Genomic DNA, 18,538 nt, shown 5'->3' on the forward strand with positions numbered 1-18,538 from the left:
ACTGGGATGCCTGGCTTCACCTTGGGGGTGCCCGGGAGGGGCATCTCCCAGGGAGCGTTATACAGCACCGGGACGCCCTGTTGGGGCAGCTGTGCGCTTTACAAAATACACTACATTTACATTTACATAAATCTCACAGATTAGTAGTTGTGGGTATATAATCACACCTCTAAAAATTAGATAACATAGGTTAAGTATATTATAACACTCAATAGATATTTGAGGTTGGTGCTGAAGTGCTGACGACACCCTACTACCAGAGGTGCCAAATCACAAAGGTTCAAAGATACAATGTGTACATAAACTTCAGAAAACACCACAGCACTGAGTAAGAATCCATATTTATTCAAAACATAATAGAACAAAGATTCTTTGTTCCATTGCAATTTATAATCTTTATTGAAGAAAAAGAGTTGCTCTGTGATCATCTGTGTATTCAGTTTATAACAGCCACTCTCGAGAATATACAACAGCCGACAATTATTCCCTCACTCTGTAAGTTATGCCATTGGTCAGATTTTGATTGTCGCTAAAATGCAACTAAGTCCAACTCTTATTGTATGGGTACCTTGGTTTCTTAGACAAGGTTATTGGAGTGCTAGACCAAGTTTTCATCAAATGTTGATGTTGTATTTTTAATCTTAGACCCTCCACTCCCCACTGCAGAATACATCTGGAACTTTTCTTGTATCTTTAGCTTGTTTTGTTTCTATTCAGAATTTAAACTATATGTTTAATGCCAAGGAAAAACTCTTTATATAATTCATTAGACATTTTTACTAACAATACCCAGTCACTTATGACAAAGCATTTTTATATCACTCCTGTTTACAGGTTTCCTAACTTGCACATGCTTCTAACATGAAAACCATCCAACATCTACAGCTATTAGAAACAAAATCAAAGTAACTTTTAATAAGCCGACATGTACCTACATACACATATACCCACAAAAGACAACAAATACCAACAAGAGACAAAAATATCTTGATAGTAATCTACAGGCGAAAGGTAAATCTAATGTCTTCATATTACGATCATTTTGCATTCCGACACTACAGTTTCAAAGGCTTGACATAAACTGTAAAAGTCTCTGACAACATGGCTTTTATGTATACGTTACAAAACACAACAACATATCATTTGTCTTTGTCCTGATGTGATTAATCTTAGAACAAAATTCTTATTGACAATTTTTCATGCAAAAAGGTTGCAGATCTATTCTCGAAGCTCAGTTGCTTTGCTTCGAAGGAAAATCTAGTTACTTGATTCGCTATGTTACAGAGGTTTTCAGAACAACATCTACTTGTTTACAGTTGGCCAAAAAAGTGCTGCGAATTATTTTTAACATGACAAACCATAAGTGTATATACATTTTATTTGATTGGGCATATACAGATTTTATCTGCCACAGGCATGATGATTTATGCACTGTAGTCTATTTGTTTATGATGCCTTTGTTAACTGATTTGAATAAATTATATTGTTCAATGTAATGTTATATTCATTATGAATGTGTGTTCTGATAGAGACTTCCAACTGCAGATTCCTCAGCTTAGAATATTCCCCATGCATCAGACTAGATCTGGAAAATCTTAAGCAGTACCTCTGCCTGCTGGTAGGTGGCCTTGATCGGCTCTGTGTCAGCGCAGTCCCTGTTTGAAGTGAAGTTATAGTACTCAAAAAAGCACCACCCCTGTGCGCTAACATCAGTTCCTTTCTTTCAGTACCAACAGCATGGATCTGGAGAGCTCCCTCTGTAATTTTTTGACCAGCTTTCTCCACACTCTGCCAACCCTTTTTTGATGCAGTTGCTTCCCAGTGTGCCCAGGTCATGTCCCCTACTAAACCCACTGAATTTAAGCCTTGTGGGGAGTATCACAGACAGATGTCTTTGTCTTATCCCCACTTGGTCTATCTTTGATGCCTGGGGTCGATTCACGACTCCAAGACCTGCTCCGAGTGCAAGTCAGATAGTCCTTGAGTGGGCAATGAAGCTACAGTAGCTGCCGGCAGTCAAAGGCCAGACCAATGTCTTGACTGGGGAGCTTTCTCCAGGAGTGAGCTCAGCTTAGCCCTTGCTCCCTTATACTGATGCCGTCCCTGACATTCTCCTGTGGGGCCTGGGTCAAATCTTGTACAGGGGCTCCTGTGCACTTGATAGAAATTTGACACCAATTAAAAAAAATAGAGCGGACTTTTAAATATTTTAGACATTTAAATATTTTTAGACACCAGAGCGTAGTTGATACATACAGGATAACTGGAGTTGTCAATTTTCAAGCAATAAATAAATCACAGTCTTTAAATGGCTACTTTGGCAAAAAGGTACTTGTGGGCCGAGTCGAGTAAAACCCTTTGGACCAGGAGTCTCCAAGCAGATTGAATCTACCTGGCTCTGTGGACTCTGGTGCAAAGGTGCTCCTGGCTATCTGTGGTACTAAACAGGGTCCACGACAACTGGTTCTTGCAGGCGTGCTAAGTGAGGGTGAAAACGAAGGCAGGATCTTTACGGTGGAGCCACAGGAGTCGATGGGCGCTCGTGCAGGTGGATCCCTACTCTTGAGGCATTGAATAAAGCAGGTAGTAGTCGTACTGACCACCAGCAAACCTTGGTACCTGCAAGCACTGTGTTTAAGAAAATCTTCTTCAAGAGGACCAGGGGAACATTGTAGAAAGCTGAGCCTCGCTGAGGGTCGGGACTAAAGTACCCAAAATCCACCTGCCTAGTGACTTTCGAGCGGCCACGCCGGGCAGCTCGTGGACAGTACTTCAAGGTCGTGGATTTAGTGGTTTGGACCTGCTGACTGCAAGGAAAAGTTCCTCTAGCCCAAGGGGGTTCTTGTAAAGTGTGGAGTTTGCAGAGGAGTTCACCTTCCTGGTAGAACCAGTCTCTTACCTTGGTTAAGTCAAAATCCAGCGGGTGCAGGGTAGCTGCCACAGGAGAAGAGCTTAGCGCCTCTCTTCGTGGAATCCTGCCTTGTCGTAGAAACGTCTCTTATTGCTATTTCTTAGAATATAAGGCTCTGGTGTCCAGCATGCTCCTTAAATCCTGTATTTAGTGGTTGTGAGATCTAGGAGCCATTGGGCATCTGGTCCTGTGGCTAATCTACCCCAGTACTGACCACTTCCAGTGAGTGTACGTCACTAAACCAGTCAGAACATACTTTTTTTAACTAAATTCAAGATGGCCAAAACCATCCTCGACTGTACACTTTAGTTGCAGCACCCTCGAGATGTGGTCAGCCTTGTGGACGTGTACCCTCCTGAATAGCTAAACTTCCTACCTGCAAAAATCAGTGCCTGACATGTAGGGGGAGGCTTTTTCCTCAAGTGGGGGAAAAGTTCCTTTGTCTAGCAGTGCCTGTGAAGCCTTTGAGACTCACCACCGTGCTGGTTCCATTCACTAGCCATCCTGTGTGGGCTGAGGTGTCAGTTTCTGTACTCACTGGTCTTTGTTTGACCTCTGAGAGCAGCACACACTACCCAGCATGAGATCAAATCTCTGTCTTGGCAGGAAACCCTTGAAAAAGCTCGCCAAGGCATGAGAACACTGGCTTAACTTGGTGGACACTTTCTAAAATTCCACCTAGGTACATGCTGGTTAAACCTTGACACCACCATCGTGTCAGGGGTTAGAAAGCACTGTGTTTGACACGAAACGCAAAGGAAATCAACTGTTTCATAATGGCGCTGGACATCTGAGGATGTCCAGTGTCCAGCTCATGTTATCCTATGGGGAGGCGGTCATTTGCGGTACAATTATGTTTAGGATGCTACCACAGGGCAATATATGCTTGCACATATATCCCGAAACATATAATGTACTCTGCCTCCTGAGCTATAAGAGGCCTTCCTTAGGGATGACTGACATTTATTAAATGCAGTGAAGTGACTGTGTCACAAATGGTGTGGGCAGGGTCGAACTCGAGCAGACATGCTGCTCCTGAAGGGCTGACATGCCAGACCTGCAGCCTTTGGTTTCACTCTGGTTACTCATGGTGCCTCTTTTACATCCCTGCCCTGGGCACCACTGGTGCCATATACAAGGGCCTTATTGGGGTGTAAAAGTACTTGCCAATTGGTGGTTCCAATTCACATTTGCAGTTTAAGGGGAAAAGCCCTGGTTGGCAGGGTCTAGAACACTTTCAGATCAATTACCACAGCATCTAGCAGTAAAAAGTGAGTGGAGGGGGGAGGGTGACCATCCAAAAAGGGCACTTTACAACACCATCCACCCCACAGCCATTTCATTGGTGGTAACATCAGGAGTTATCAAGAAGGTGCCTGTGCTAGAAGTAGCTATTCCCGCTACCTTCTGGTGCCAAAATATTGTTGAGTATTTCCTCCTATCATGGATCTGCACCCTCAAAATGCCTTTCTGCGGAAAGAGAAATTCAAAATTATAAGCCTGGATCAGGTCTTGTATGCTCTGCACCTGGAGACTAAAATGTAGTTTTGGATTTGTAGGATGCTTATTTTCACACACCCTTACTGTGAGCTTACTGTCATTACCTGTGGCTCACGGTGGGCCACAAGCATTTTTAGTTTACTGTGCTCCACTTGTTCCTCACCAGCAGTACTCTGGTGTTCCGTAAAGTAATAGCGGTGGTTGCAGCTCATCTTTGAAGGTCGGACTTTCCAGTCTTCCTCTACCTCAACAACTGGCTGCTGAAGGCAGGTTCACCCCAGGCAGTTCTCTCCCACCTCGTGACTACGGCAAACCTTTTGCACTTGCTGGGTTTCACTGTCATCATGCCCAAGTCACAGCTGGCTCAATCTGAGATGGAGCCATTTTGGATAAAGTGCAGTTCCATGCCTGCCCTCCGGAATGGAGAGTACAGGATATTCCAGCTATGTTCCCGATGTTTTCAGCCTCAATCATGTATTTGGTGAGATTAACTCTGAGGCTGCTGGGTGTGATGGCATCCTGCTTGTAAAGCACACAGGTGGCATATGTGGGCTTTGCAGTAAGGTCTGAAGTCCCAGTCGGCGCAGCCCCATGGAAATCTCTCCAATCTGGTCCAGATTTCAAAGGAGACTGTAAAAGATCTTCAGTAGTGGATGACAAGCCACAATTGGGTCAGCAGCAGACATCTCTCTCTCTCTTCCCTACCCGGAGCTGGCAGTGGTGACTCTGCATCACTTCTGGGTTGGGCCAGCCATCTGGGAGAAGTGGAGATCAGAGAACTCTAGCCTCCGGAAGAATCTCGGCTTCATATCAATCTTCTGGTGTTAAGAGTGATCCTCTTGGCATTGAAAGCCTTCCTTCCATCAAAGGTAGGCGGGCTCAGGTGCTCACGGACAACACCACCGCCAAGTGGTATTGCAACAAATAGGGCTAAATAGGCTCCAGCCAAGTACAGAGGCTCTGCTTCTCTGCAGTTGGCTGGAGCGCCAGCAAATTTTCCTGTTGGTACAGCACTTGGCAGGCTCCTTGAATTCCAGGGCGGACACATTCAGCCATCTGTGCCTCTAGGATTTTAAATGGAGCCTACACCGGGAGGTGGCCTCTGGTCTGTTCCATGAATGGGAACTCTGGTTCTCCCGTTTGTGATGTGTTCTTCCTTTGAGCCGCTACACAGCTGTCTACTGTGGCTCTATAGGGAGTTGACTCTGGGGTGCATGACACTGTATGGGAGCCTGGAACTGATACTTTGCCATTGCCTTTTAATGTGGATGAGGTCTATACAGCCACCGTGGCCACAGACAGGAGGAAAGCACCTGGCCTGGATAGGGTGCCGTCGGACCTTTTATAAAGACGACCCTGTGACCTGTACTAACATTTTGACACAGGTTATTAATGCGGCCTCCTCGTGTGGCCTGCCCTCCTCATGGTCCACAGCCATCATCTCGCTTATTTTTAAAAAGGGAGAGAGGGATGATCAGGTGTGCTACCGCCAATTTCTGTACTAGACTCGGCCTCTAAAATCATGGGAAAGGTGGTATGGATCGCTTAACCCTTTGGTGGGATAATTTTAGCATTATCTCAGATTTAAAATATGGCTTCAGGCAAGGCAGAGAGACCTTGGACCAATTCATTAATCTGCACATGGTCATTGGATAATATACTATAGCTAAAAGGGGGCCGCTTGCATATGGCCTTTATGGATTTAACTTCCACGTTTGACCTGGTCAATAGATCCAAGCATTGGCCCTCCCTACTAGACAGGGGCGTGGATGCTGACTTGTTGGCCTTCCTATATAGGTCACCTTTCAACCTGACAACCTCAATTTAGTGCAATGAAAACAACTCACTCTCAGCCACCTGGGAAGTTGAGAGAGGGGTCAGACAGGGATGTATCCTGGCACTGTTTATCCTTTACATTAACAAGCTAGGGGACGTTTTGGCAGCTGCTTGTAAAGACATTCCCAGGGCTGATACTAAACTTATCCCTGCTCTGCTCTATGCAGATGAAGAAGTGTTACTTGTCCGGACAGTTGTGGGACTGCAAAGCTTTTTAAATACTTTCCTAGATGTTATGGTCTCTCTTGACCTTTCTATTAACTTCTCTAAATCTCAAATTATGACAACAGACAGTGCATAGCTTTCTAAACAGAAGTATTTTTGTAGTGTGCAGAACTAACTAAAGTTTCTGCTTTCCCCTATTTGAGAGCTTTGGTTGATGAAAGGCGGTCATGGGTGGCACAAAGATCACTTAAGAAGAATAACTTGGCTAGAGCGGCAGGAGCCACTATGGACTTTGGTAAAAGACTGGGGGCCAAATCTATTCCTGCCGTACTAAAGATTTATAACAAAAAAGGTATACCTATGGCCACCTATAGTTTTGATGTGTTAGGTTATAAAGAAGTAAGCAGGTGGCTGAGAATATATCTTTCTGCAGACTTCTCGCTGCCCCAACTTGGTACTCTTTTGGTACATGAGGAGCTCGGACAGGGCTATATTTCCGAACTCATTGCAATGGCTCCTTTAATGCAATGGCTTAAAATTTGGTCAAGCTCCAGTCCTACCTTAACTTAGCTTGTTCTACAGGACTGTATTGGGCTTGAGGTGGCTTTGAATATTCCATGTATGAGTTATGTCCTGGAGTAGCTAAAGAGTTTAGGACTCCCTGAGCTGTTCACGGTCCAAAGGCTGCTGTGCCCCAGGAGCTGAGAGAGATTAAACACATGTTCTTGGCCAGGAGGGTGGGGGTAAGGGAAGGTAAGGAACACACCAACCCCACAATAAGGCAATACATAATATTGAGTGCAAAGCTCTTAGGGCAACCCTACTGGTCCTATATTAACAATCCCCTTTTCTTATTTCTCCTCATTAGGTTTAGATTTATTTTTATCATTGGTGATTAGCTGTTCCAAGGGGTTTCCCAAAGCCTGGTGCCCTAGAGCTCTACCCCTGTGATTACTCTTCAGAACAAGATACCTTACACTTTTTTGGGTGACTTTTACTGTAAATTATGTAAAAAACGTACATCTTTCTGCTGTTAAGGAATTGCAATTTTGCACAAGTGAGGCCTGCACTGATATACTCACAAATGCTGCCTTCGCCCCATATCTGTTTGGACTCGCAAGCTTTCTTACAGGAGCAATAAGACTGAGGAAGAAGCTGTTTAAGGAATTAAGAGCTCCTTTTGTCTGAGATGAATTACGCATGTCTTAATTATGGGTCGTTTTTGTAGACATTTCACTTTTTTTCATGTCTCCGCACAATATCATCTGCACTTTATATGCTCCTTTATAGTTTAGATTCTGCATTCTTTGTACATTATCAATACCATACCTACTGAGAGTTTTAGATGGTTTTATACATTCTTAATTAGAAATTGTATATGAATTGCTGGTCTGTTTTTAACCGTCATGTATTGATTCTGATTTATGTATTTATTGTGTTTTTTTCATTTGCTTTTATTGTCTTTGATGGCCGAATAAAGATTCATTTGATGATGATACTGTGGCTCTTGACACTGAAAACTATCTTCTGGATCGCCATTACATCAGCCAGGAGAGTCATCGAGCTTCAAGTTCTGTCTGCCCAGCCTCCCTACACAACTTTTTCCCTGACAAACTGGTTCTTTCAATTGCGTGTCTTTTCCCTGCTAAAATGTATCACTCCCTTTCCTATTGGCCAGAGTATCACTCTGCCTACTTTTTTTCGCGCAGCCTCATCTCAAGAAGAGGAGAGAGAGATTTCATTGCCTAGACCCGAAGATCACACATTCGTTCCATATTGATCGCACCAAAGACCATTGGGTGGATGATCAGTTCTTCATCGGGTTCACTGGAGTGAAAAAGGGCAAGGCTGTGCAGAAGTGGGCCTTCTCTCAATGGATTGTTCTCTGCATTAAGATCTGTTACTCATTAGCGATGAAGCAGCCCCCTGAGAGCTTGCGGGCCCAATCCTCCAGAAACAAGGTCACCACTTCTGCTTTAGTGCATGGCATACCTGTCCTTGACATCTGCCAAGCTGCCACAATGGCTTTGCTGCACTTTTCACGAAGCTCTACTGCATGGACAGTCAGGGCATTTTTCCTGTTCAGTCCTCCAGGACTTTCTATTTCGAGTCGGTTTTCAGACCCACCCCCGTTAATGTAATGCCTGGATATCGATTCTAAGGTGAAGAATCTGTGTTTAGAAGTCTATCAGAAATAGTTTCTTACCTTCGGTAACTCTTTTTCTAGTTGCCGACCTCCTTGTATGGTTACACATCACATCAGCAGCTATGTAGCCACCCTCTAGCATTTTACACTTCATAAGTTTTTTTCTGCCTGCTTAAAAGCCTTTGAAAAATATATGTATTCCTTTTTCTCCTTGAAAATCTATCCATGTTTGGTCTTACTCTTACCGGAAAGGAGTTGAATGACCAACTATCCATTTTGATTGCGCATGAAACAAACAAATGAACAGTAGCCCGCCGCAGCAGTGAGCGTTTTATGATCAAGACCCTAATAATATGACAGAAAATTGTTCTTATGGTAATATAAAAAGTAAAAACTAAACAACTCCAATGATAAATAACAGGCTAAAACATTTGAAGGCGGCTAATTAAAATCGATAAACATCTAACTTGCAAAACCACAACAATCTTAAATAGTTTAAGGAGTTGAAGGTCTTTATTTTTCATAAAGTAATGTTCACCCTAAGCTTTCTGGCATCAAAGCTTATTAGGCATGCAGGGAAATTGCCTTTGAGTTCAGGACTATTACCCTACATAGGCAAGGTTAGTTACTCAGCTCTTAAAAGCACTTCCTGTAGCTTCTTTTTTCACCTTCCTTGTTACACTATCCCTGCTACTAAAGTAATTTTGTGCCATTTGTAACACTTGTGCACAATCTTAACATAACAGCTAAAAGAGAAGAACAAATTAATTTCTGGAGTGCTTGAATTATTGCCCCTCTAGAACACTCTGCTTCCACCAATTGAAGGCTTAATAGAAGATCAAACTGACATAATGAGGCTGTGTAACTCATGTTTATTTTTATCATTGTTATTTTTCTTTGTTTGTAACTAAACAATATGCTGTTGGCCTGCTATTGATTAACTTATCTATTTTGTTTTCCTGTTTTGTGCAGCTTGACCATGACCTAAAACATGCACATGAACTGCGGCAAGCAGCATTTAAGCTATATGCTTCCCTTGGTGCCAACGATGAGGACATCCGGAAGAAGGTGAGTCTGGCAGAGGCGCGTCCCCCAGTCCTGACAGCCAGCAGGCAGGGCGTGACGTCGACCTGAACGTCCTGGTGAAGAGCCGTAACAGTGACTGTTTGAATAATTATAACACAAAAAGAGTAGAAACACAATGGGACTAAAAATCATGTTCAGAGAATGAATGGAGCACCTTTATTTATTTTTTTGAACATGTAGTGTGGCATGACCGTGTTGGAATGAACAATAACTAGTGTGCTCTTGTGTTACACTGACTATGGACTCTTTTTTTTTTTTTTTTGCACTTTTGATTTTTGCATGAAATCCAATGAAAGCTAATATATTAGTTTTGTAATGCTTCAGTCATATTTATCAATGAAAACAGTAACAGCAGTGCTCAATATGTAACTTATGGAAATGTGATTATTCAACTGCCATTCAGACTTCCATATCATTCCTACTGTATTCCTTTTGTGGCCCAGTTATGATTTTATCTTCTTCCTTTGAATGTTTTGCAAGTTTGTGTGAATAAAGCTTTCTGTAAATTAAGTTTTGATGGTAAGTGGTTATCTGAATTTCTAAATTCCTTCATCGTTCATTTAGCTATTAAAGCCAATGTGTCACTCCCAGAAATTTGGATGAGCTGAAATCTAAATTGTGCTTTTGATTCCAAGGCATGGGTCTTCTCTACCGGAACCAGAAATAATATGATCTTATAAGATTGCTTCAGGCAGAAAATGGTGTCTCATAAGAACTACTACTACCTGCTTGGTAGCCTTCTGACAGCTGACCCAGATCACAGTCAATGGAAAGGTGGAAATTATAAATAATCCAAAGATGTGGGGAAATGTTTCTGTGTGGCTGACCTTCGCACAGTGAATAAAAGAACCCACACTGTACTTGATGTTGAACTTCAGCATAATTCATTACCTAAACCATTTCAAAACAAAAGAACCTTTATCTGTGATTAAAGTGTTGAAAATGAATTGAAGGTAATTAGTTGTCTTCAAGTGCTTTACCCATTTAGGTTTTGCTCCGAGTACTGAAAAATTAAGGTATGGTGATGCTGTCAAGAAAAAAAAGTGCAATTAGCATGGTTAAGTCAGAGGCATTACCAGTTCTTACTTGCTCCGCTAGATCCACACTTCTTCAACAACAACTACATTATTAGCGGGCTTCATAAAAACCTTTTACACTGGTGACCCTTTCCAGATTTACAGATTACACTGCATTCATTAGGTGTATCTGAAGTGTATGAAAAATGAAGATTCATCTTATTAACAATATTTATAGGCATGATTAGGTAGACATTAAAAGCGACTTGAATGTTTCATCAGTTTCTGCATTTTATAGGAGCTGCCACTTTTTTTTCTAGGCCTGTTCACATTTTGTTTTCAAGAACAGCAACAGCCTTTTAGATTATTGGATTGTAATACTTTTTTTTATCAGATTTGGTCTACAAATTCAGAAATATGAGCAGTACAGCCGAAATCGTGTACTGACGTAATTGTTGAGATCCTGTTCTCATTAGGGACAACTATATATCCTTCACTTATTTCAGCACTTTCTGGTAAAACAGGAGTAGCTCTCGTATGTGCCATCTTTTAAAGGCTGTTCATCTCATACCGTGATGATCACCAAAAGCAAAAATGATCATGTCTTATTTGAAATTAAACTGTGCTCACTATCCATCTTTAAAAAAATATATATTTTCCTTTCATCCTGCAATTAAAAAATTATTGCAGTCTGTCTTCTGATTTCCACTCACATTTGTGTCTTCCATATCAGTTGTTACAAAATCGTGCTAGTTTCATTTCTGAAATTATTCATAGGACCACAATAGTTCAGGTATTTTGCTACATAAATATTCTGTGAATAATTTGTCGAAAATGTGTCCTTTGAAAAGGGAGAAAAATAAAACAGTGGCAGAAATAAAGTTCAAGGAATGCTCAGGGATGGCGTTTCCTGGACAGTGACAGCAAACATTTATGCCTAAAATAAATTCTTGTAAAGTGTGTTGCTATATCAAAATCATGATTGTGCTGCATAATTATTAGTGCTGTCATCATCAGGTATTCACAGTTCCTATTGTAGGGTAATTAAAATGATGCTTACTTTGGTTAAGTGCCAAGTTTTATATGGTTTTAATTTTTCCTCATTTGATAAGTGTTATTGATAATTTCCAAATAAGAAATGCTGCATTCTGTTTAGTAAGCGGAGCGGGTCTTCCTATTGTTCAAGGAGTTTTTAACTGCACCATCTCTTACAGCTGCTTGTTTGAATTGTTTCAAACTATGCAGAATTTTAGGAGTGCTCAGCATCCATTACACCTGCCCAGTGGGTGTACTTCTTGTAAAGTGTTTAGCTATATCAAAATCATGATTGTGCTGCATAATTGTTAGTGCTGTCATCATCAGGTACTCACATTTCCTCTTGTAGGGTAATTACAATTATGCTTACTTTGGTTAAGAGCCAAGTTTTCTATGGTTTTCATTTTTCCTCATTTGAGAAGTGTTATTGATAATTTCCAAATAAGAAATGCTGCATTCTGTTTAGTAAGCGGCGCGGGGCTCCATAATGTTCAAGGAGTTTTAACTGCATCATCTCTTATAGCTGCTTATTTGAATTGTTTCAAACTTTGCAGAATTTTAGGAGTGCTCAGCACCCATTACACCTGCCCAGTCGGTGTACCTGAATTGGCATCAAAATGCTGTAAACTATTTTCTTATACTGTATTTGTGGTTCTCTTGCTTCTTTGGGACAATGTTTTGAAGCATTCTGTAATTTAGGCAGTTTAACTTTATGTTAATTCCTTTCTTAAAACAAAGCATTTAGTAGAGCCGACCATATATCTCATTTGTGCTTGCTTTTATGGGTGGATCGTAATAAAGTATATGGCTTTTAGAAAGGGTATTGGGATGATTATATGGTCACAAATGGCATGAAATGCTTTACTGTTCACCAAAAGTGTATCAAAGTACTTTAAATGTGATCACTTTGCAGATTTACTTGGATATATATGTGTGCTCTGCTACATATTGGTAAACATTTAAATCATATCGAACTTTTTGCATGTTTTTTGTCTAAAATGAAAATATAAATATAATAAAAAGAAAGAAAAAATCCATGGCAGATGGATGTATACAATACAACATAGTTGGGCATTATAAGCAAGTACATTCTGACAATACAGTACTTAACACCAGAGTACACTTTCTTAGAATTGTTAATCAGAACAGTTAATCCAGAGGTTGTATGTGTAGAAAGCCCCTACAATTCTTGCCAGTGTTGCTGGCCTTTCTAGTTAATGCATTTTCCGACATGCAGACAGTAGTGCAACCCCTCCTTTAATATATCTAAAAAAAATCCTGATGATCATCTTGGAATGAAACATTTCCTACCTAGCGTAACGGAAAGTTTCAATTCTATTAAGGACTTGGAGGCCAGGATTATGCTATTCTTTCCTCACTCTATTGAACAGCAGCCATTCAAAGAACACAGTAAAAAAACTACTATTCCCATGAAAAATAGGGAATAAACAAGTTTCAACAATAGAGTGTCCAGGTACAGGGCGTCCATGCGAGTCCACCAATTACAGGGCTCCAGGTATATCTTAGTCCTCTGTCAACCTCCCCCCTCTTTAGTTGCTCGTAGTCCGCCAGGTCGAATGTTTCAAGAATCCTGTTTGTTGGAATCTCCTGTCAAGAAGCAAAGAATATAATTAGGTGACCGCATTGGCAAGGATTAGCCCTGTAGGGGAAACACATGCATTGCAAATGACAATATACAAATAAGCATTCTGAGAAGGAAACAGTTTACTTACTCCACTACGAGGGTGGAGAAAAATACATCAAGATGTACCCTGGGTGAGATAATCCTGGCCTCTGAGTCCTTAATAGAATTGAAACTTTCCGTTATTCTAGCTAGGACATTTTTGATTCTGTGTCAGGACCGGAGGCGAGGATTATGCTCGTTTAAAGCTTGCTCTCCACCTAGTGAGCCCTTTCAATAACCATCTTAAAATAAAACAGTTTAAAGGTTGTGTCTGAAGACCAGTTTGCTGCATTCAGAATGTCTTCAAGACGAGCTCCCAGGGCAAACGCTTTTGAGGCCATCGCTCCTCTAGCCGAATGGGCACCAAAGATCCGAAGATCAATTCCAGCTTCCTGCATTACCCACCTGTCCCAACGGGCAATGGTGGGTGGAGACACCTTTATGGGGCTTTTTGAGCGCAATAAGCAATTGACGCTCCCCTGGAGGACGAACTCCTCTGACATCTCCTCGTAAGCCTTGAGGTAAGAAACCACGCACAATTTCGGAGTATCCGGGAATGCCGGATAGGAAATGGTCTTTGTGCCACACTTCGTTCATCTACGAATCGTGAAGGTGACCCCTGTGGGGGAGAAAATCCTGCTGGAAACATCCAGGGCTCTCACATCCGAGACCCTTCGACAAGAGATAAGGCACAGAAGCATCGCCAACTTGTTCGACAGCTCCTTCCTTGAAAGGAATCTGTTCTGCTGCCAAGATAAAAATAGATTTAAAACCTGATTGACATCCCATAACTGAGTATCGAGGTTCTGGAGACAAGGACAGGCGGATTCCCCGAAGGAGGCTGCAGACCAAAGGATGCTCACCCACCTGTAGAGCCATCCACAATTGCATGACCTGCAGATATGGCAGAACAGAAAGTGTTGATATTGCAATACGTCAGGCCGTCCTCCGCTAGGGAGGCAAACAAATTCAAGATAAAGGCCACATCTGCTGCCACTGGATCGAGACCCCGTCGCAGACACCAACGATACCACCTTCTCCAGGTAGATCGGTATCGTTTGACAGTACTATCTGCCCAGTCTTTGGACATGAACCCCGCAGCCGCTCCCGAAAGGCCTGGGACCACCCAGCGTCCCCTGTAATCCGCCACGCCATCAGGGTGAGAGATCCCTGATCGGTCAGCGGATGCAGAACTTTGTCCGGACTGAGGAGAAGAGTCGAAAAGTGGGCGAGTGGGATTGGAAAATCCCAAGAAAGTTCCAGAAGAACTAGAAACCAAGCTTGAGATCTCCAAATCGGGGATATGAGAACTACGTCCACCGCTTGGTGAAGAACCTGGGCTTAGACCCTGGTGAGCATGACGAATGGGGGAAAGGCATAACCTTTCTCATCCCGCCAGTCCTGGAGGAAGGCGTCTGTTCGTGAGCCCAGGGGATCCGGCCTCCAACTGAAGAACCGGGGAAGCTGATGATCCAAGCCGGAAGCAAACAGGTTGACTGAAAACGGACCCCAGATGATCTGAAGATCCGCAAAGACCCCCGGACGCAATTTCCACATACTTGTATCGTGAAAATGACGCGAGTGGAAATCCGTGACCTGATTGTCCTGAACCGGCAGGTATTCCGCCGTGACCGACACATGGTGATCCAGGCAGTATTGCCAAAGGTTCACTGACAGGTCGGAGAGTGATCTCGACCGCGTACCCCCAAGATGATTGATGTATCGGACTGCGTCCATCTTGAGTAGTACGCATGATCGGACTGAGTCCTTGGTCTAGCATTGGATCGCAATAGTCCCCGCTAAAAGCTCCAGACAGTTGATATGCAACTGCTGCTCATGTGGATACCACACACCGCAGGTCGTTTAGTCCCCACACCGCACGCCCTAGCCGGACCTGCTGGTGTCTGACTCAATGACGATGTCTGGCGTGGAGCCGAAGATCGCGCAACCATTCCACCCTTCCATATTGGTGAGCCATCAATGCAGTTCCTCTCTGGCATATGCTGAGAGAGCCACTTTCTGTGAACATGAAAGCCCCTTGCAAATGTGTTGGGCTTTGAGGCGCTGAGGGCCCTGTAGTGAAGTGGCCCCGGGCAGATAGCCTGGATTGAGGCAGAGAGAAGGCCTACGATCCGGGCTAGCTGCCTTGAGAAGATCTGTTGAAGCGTGAACGCTCTCCTGAGTTTGTTACGGATCTTAGTCACCTTCCTGGAGGGAAGATTGAGAGTCGCTGCCACCGAATCGATGGAAAATCCAAGAAAAATGACCTGTTGGGAGGGAACCAGCATCGATTTCCGTTCGTTGATCACGAAGCTCAGGCCCTGAAGCAAGTTGACTGCAGTCTGAAGCTGACGGGTCAAGGTGTTGGGACATCGGGCCTTCAGTAAAATGTCGTCCAGATAAACGATGAGGCGCATACCGGATGCCTGTAAACGCTCAATCACTGCACGGAGCACCTTGGTAAAGCACCAAGGGGCGGAGGAGAGGCCGAAGGGAAGAGTGGTGAACTCGAACACCTTGTTGCGCCATAGGAACTGCAGGAACCTCCAGTGAGGAGGAAAAATGGGTACAGTCAGATAGGCGTCCTTGAGGTCGAGGCGCGCCATCCAATCGTTCGGTCGGAGGAGATCGCGGAGCAGATAGATTCCCTCCATCTTGAAGTGGCGATAAACCAGTCACCCATTGAACTCGCGGCAATTGATGACAGGTCTCTGACCCCCATCGGACTTGTCCACCACAAAGAGGTTGCTGATGAATCCTCACGGGTGGAGCAGAGTCACTGCGATTGCGCCTTTGTAAAGGCGAGAACGAACCTCCTGCTTAACCAGAGCAAAATCCGTCGAGGAGAAAACGAGAGGGAGTGGTCGAACCGGTGAGAAGGTTCTCCGTGAAACTCTATATAGAACCCCCTGACAGTCTGTAGGACCCAGACGTCCTCTGTGACAGTGGGCCAAGCCTGGAAAAAATGCGCCAGACGGCCCCCCACTCTTAGAAGGGAAGAAGGGAGAACACTCACCAGAAGAGCTGGAGGCGCCCCCGCCTTGACCGCTTCAGTTCTTGCCCCGTCGTCCTCTTGTAGGATAGAAGTTGCCAAATCTGGCTGAGTCTTGGTAACTTCCTTGGTTGGAACCTAGCCCTCTGCGTGAGTTTGACGAGCGGCCCCTACTTCTTCCAGCCCCTCAGAAATCCAGAGGGCGAAACACCTTCTTAATGGAAGACTATGTTCGGTCTAAAGAATGTATTCACAAAGTGTTCCAGCTCCTTTATAAAGGGCTCACCGAAGAGGCCGCCCTGAGCAACTGGGCCTGCTTCAGAGTCTGCCAAGTCCCCAAGCTTGGGATCAATTTTGATGAGTAAAGATCGGCGGCGCTCTGTCGAAATGGCACAGTTTGTGTTACCTAGAAACACCACCACGCGTTGGGCCCAGGAAGAGAGATGATCGGGGGAAATTATAGAGCCTGACGACATGGCTTCCTCAGCCTTGTCTAGTATTTTCGTTATTAGGCCACGGCCGTCCAGGAGCTTGTCCTGGCAAGCCCGCCAGGACCTGTCAATACCCTTTTTCGGGTCCTTGACCAATTTTTGAAGGAATGTCGCAATCTGCGAATCAATATCTGGGATGTTCGCCACCTTTCCCTCTAAGGAGGGGCGAGGACATTCCTCCCTGATACACTTTCATACCGTGGCCTCTAACGGCCGGCAGATGCAGCTGGCGACATACTGTGCTACCTTCTCGGGGCGTTCCCAATCTGAAGAGCGGGGATGCAGAATGTCATTGAGATAGAACATATCTGCGCATATATTCTGAGCCTCTAAAGTAGGCGTTGGGCGCCAGGGGCGAGAAGGGCCAGCTTTGTCGTCACCCCCTTGATCAGGGTCCCCGGGGCGGCGGGAGCCGTCGGTGGGGCAGAGCTTGCCAAGAAAGCCTGTTTAAGGTGCTCAAAGGCGTCCGTGTCAACCCCCGTGTCCCTGGGGCGATTGGCAGAAGGGGGTTGAGCTTCATCAGGGGGCTGAGCTTCATCAGGGGCTCCGTTGGAAGACAGAGGCGCCGGGATGGCCTGGGCTGCTTTGGCCAATCTGCTGCAGGCCTGATCGATCTTGCGGTATAGGTGGTCCTCTAGAGGGCCCATAGCCTGTTCCACCACCTTATCGATCGAGTCGTCCACGGCGTCGTAAACCTCTTCATCCCACTGTAAAGCTGTCAGCGGGTCCTCCTCTTATTGGTCGTCCTGGTATGCGTCTTCCTGGTAGGAATCCATAAGGGCCAGAGAAAGACACTACTCAGGGGAAGATATAGGCAAAGGAGAGGGATAGCTTTTATTTGAAGATGGGCTGGGAGGCAGACTAAACTTTGAGGCGAGGGGTAGCCTCTAATGAAGGGGGCTAGGTGTCAGCCTACACTTTGTGCGAAGCGTGTTCCAATTGGGCGAAGCCGTGGGACTTAATAGCCCTGGTGCAAATTACATTCAAGGGCAACCTGTCTAAAAGGGTCCCGCTGGTCTAACCTGCCAATACAGACTTGTGGCTGAGCGTTACGAAGTCCTAAATATACAGACCCCTATGCGGAATACTAATCCCTGTCAAACTTCCTAATGGCAGATACAGACCTCAGCAGAGGTGTTAGAGGATGTTCGGTAGCAGAGAAACTGCTTAAAAGCAGTCAACAGACCGGTAATCCGGTGTAGGATGCAGGCGAAGGGTCGTCTCACAGGCGTTGCAATCCCGAGATTGAAATGTGCAGAAATGCACGTCATGAACAGGACGCAGAAACGCGCCCTCAGACGGCAGGAGGAGAGCGCCGCAAGCCGCGCCCCAAGCCTCGCCACAGTTGCAGCCGTTAGGAGGAACACTCCCACGACTGAAAGCGGGCGAGCCGAGTAGCGGCTGACCCGCAAAACCCAAAGAAAGCCGAGAATGAGGCAAGAAGATTTCAGGAAAAGGCGAAGTCCGACATCGGCACGCCGTCAGTCTAAACACTTTGAGCGCGTGGCACTTAAAATCGCCGCAGCGGAAAGACGTGCTGAGGCGACACAGAACTGCCACAGCACAACCGTCAATAAGTACACAGCCTCCAACGGCCAGAGCAGAGCGCGCGATCGCGCTAAGGAGCCTGGGGGGGAAATGTAGCAGAAAACCCCTTTAGGCGAGAACAATAAGAG

The 18,538-nt window shown here is 44.6% G+C and overlaps 1 protein-coding gene across 12 annotated transcripts in view; it reads left to right on the top strand.

Annotated features, from left to right (window-relative positions):
- The window catches only part of ARMC8 (armadillo repeat containing 8), a 702,262-nt gene that overhangs the window by 385,179 nt on the left and 298,545 nt on the right, over window positions 1-18,538 (top strand). For 10 of the 12 annotated variants that reach the window (XM_086955494.1, XM_086955495.1, XM_086955496.1 and 7 more), the window contains exon 12: window positions 9,531-9,626. In XM_086955494.1, the coding sequence (XP_086811620.1) occupies window positions 9,531-9,626 (96 nt within the window). Of the gene's footprint in view, window positions 1-9,530; window positions 10,155-18,538 lie in introns of those variants that run through there. The other 2 variants (XM_086955500.1, XM_086955501.1) reach the window with 1 other exon arrangement.

This window comes from Lissotriton vulgaris, chromosome 2_1, assembly GCF_964263255.1.
Source record: "Lissotriton vulgaris chromosome 2_1, aLisVul1.2, whole genome shotgun sequence".
In the NCBI taxonomy this organism is placed as follows: domain Eukaryota; kingdom Metazoa; phylum Chordata; class Amphibia; order Caudata; family Salamandridae; genus Lissotriton; species Lissotriton vulgaris.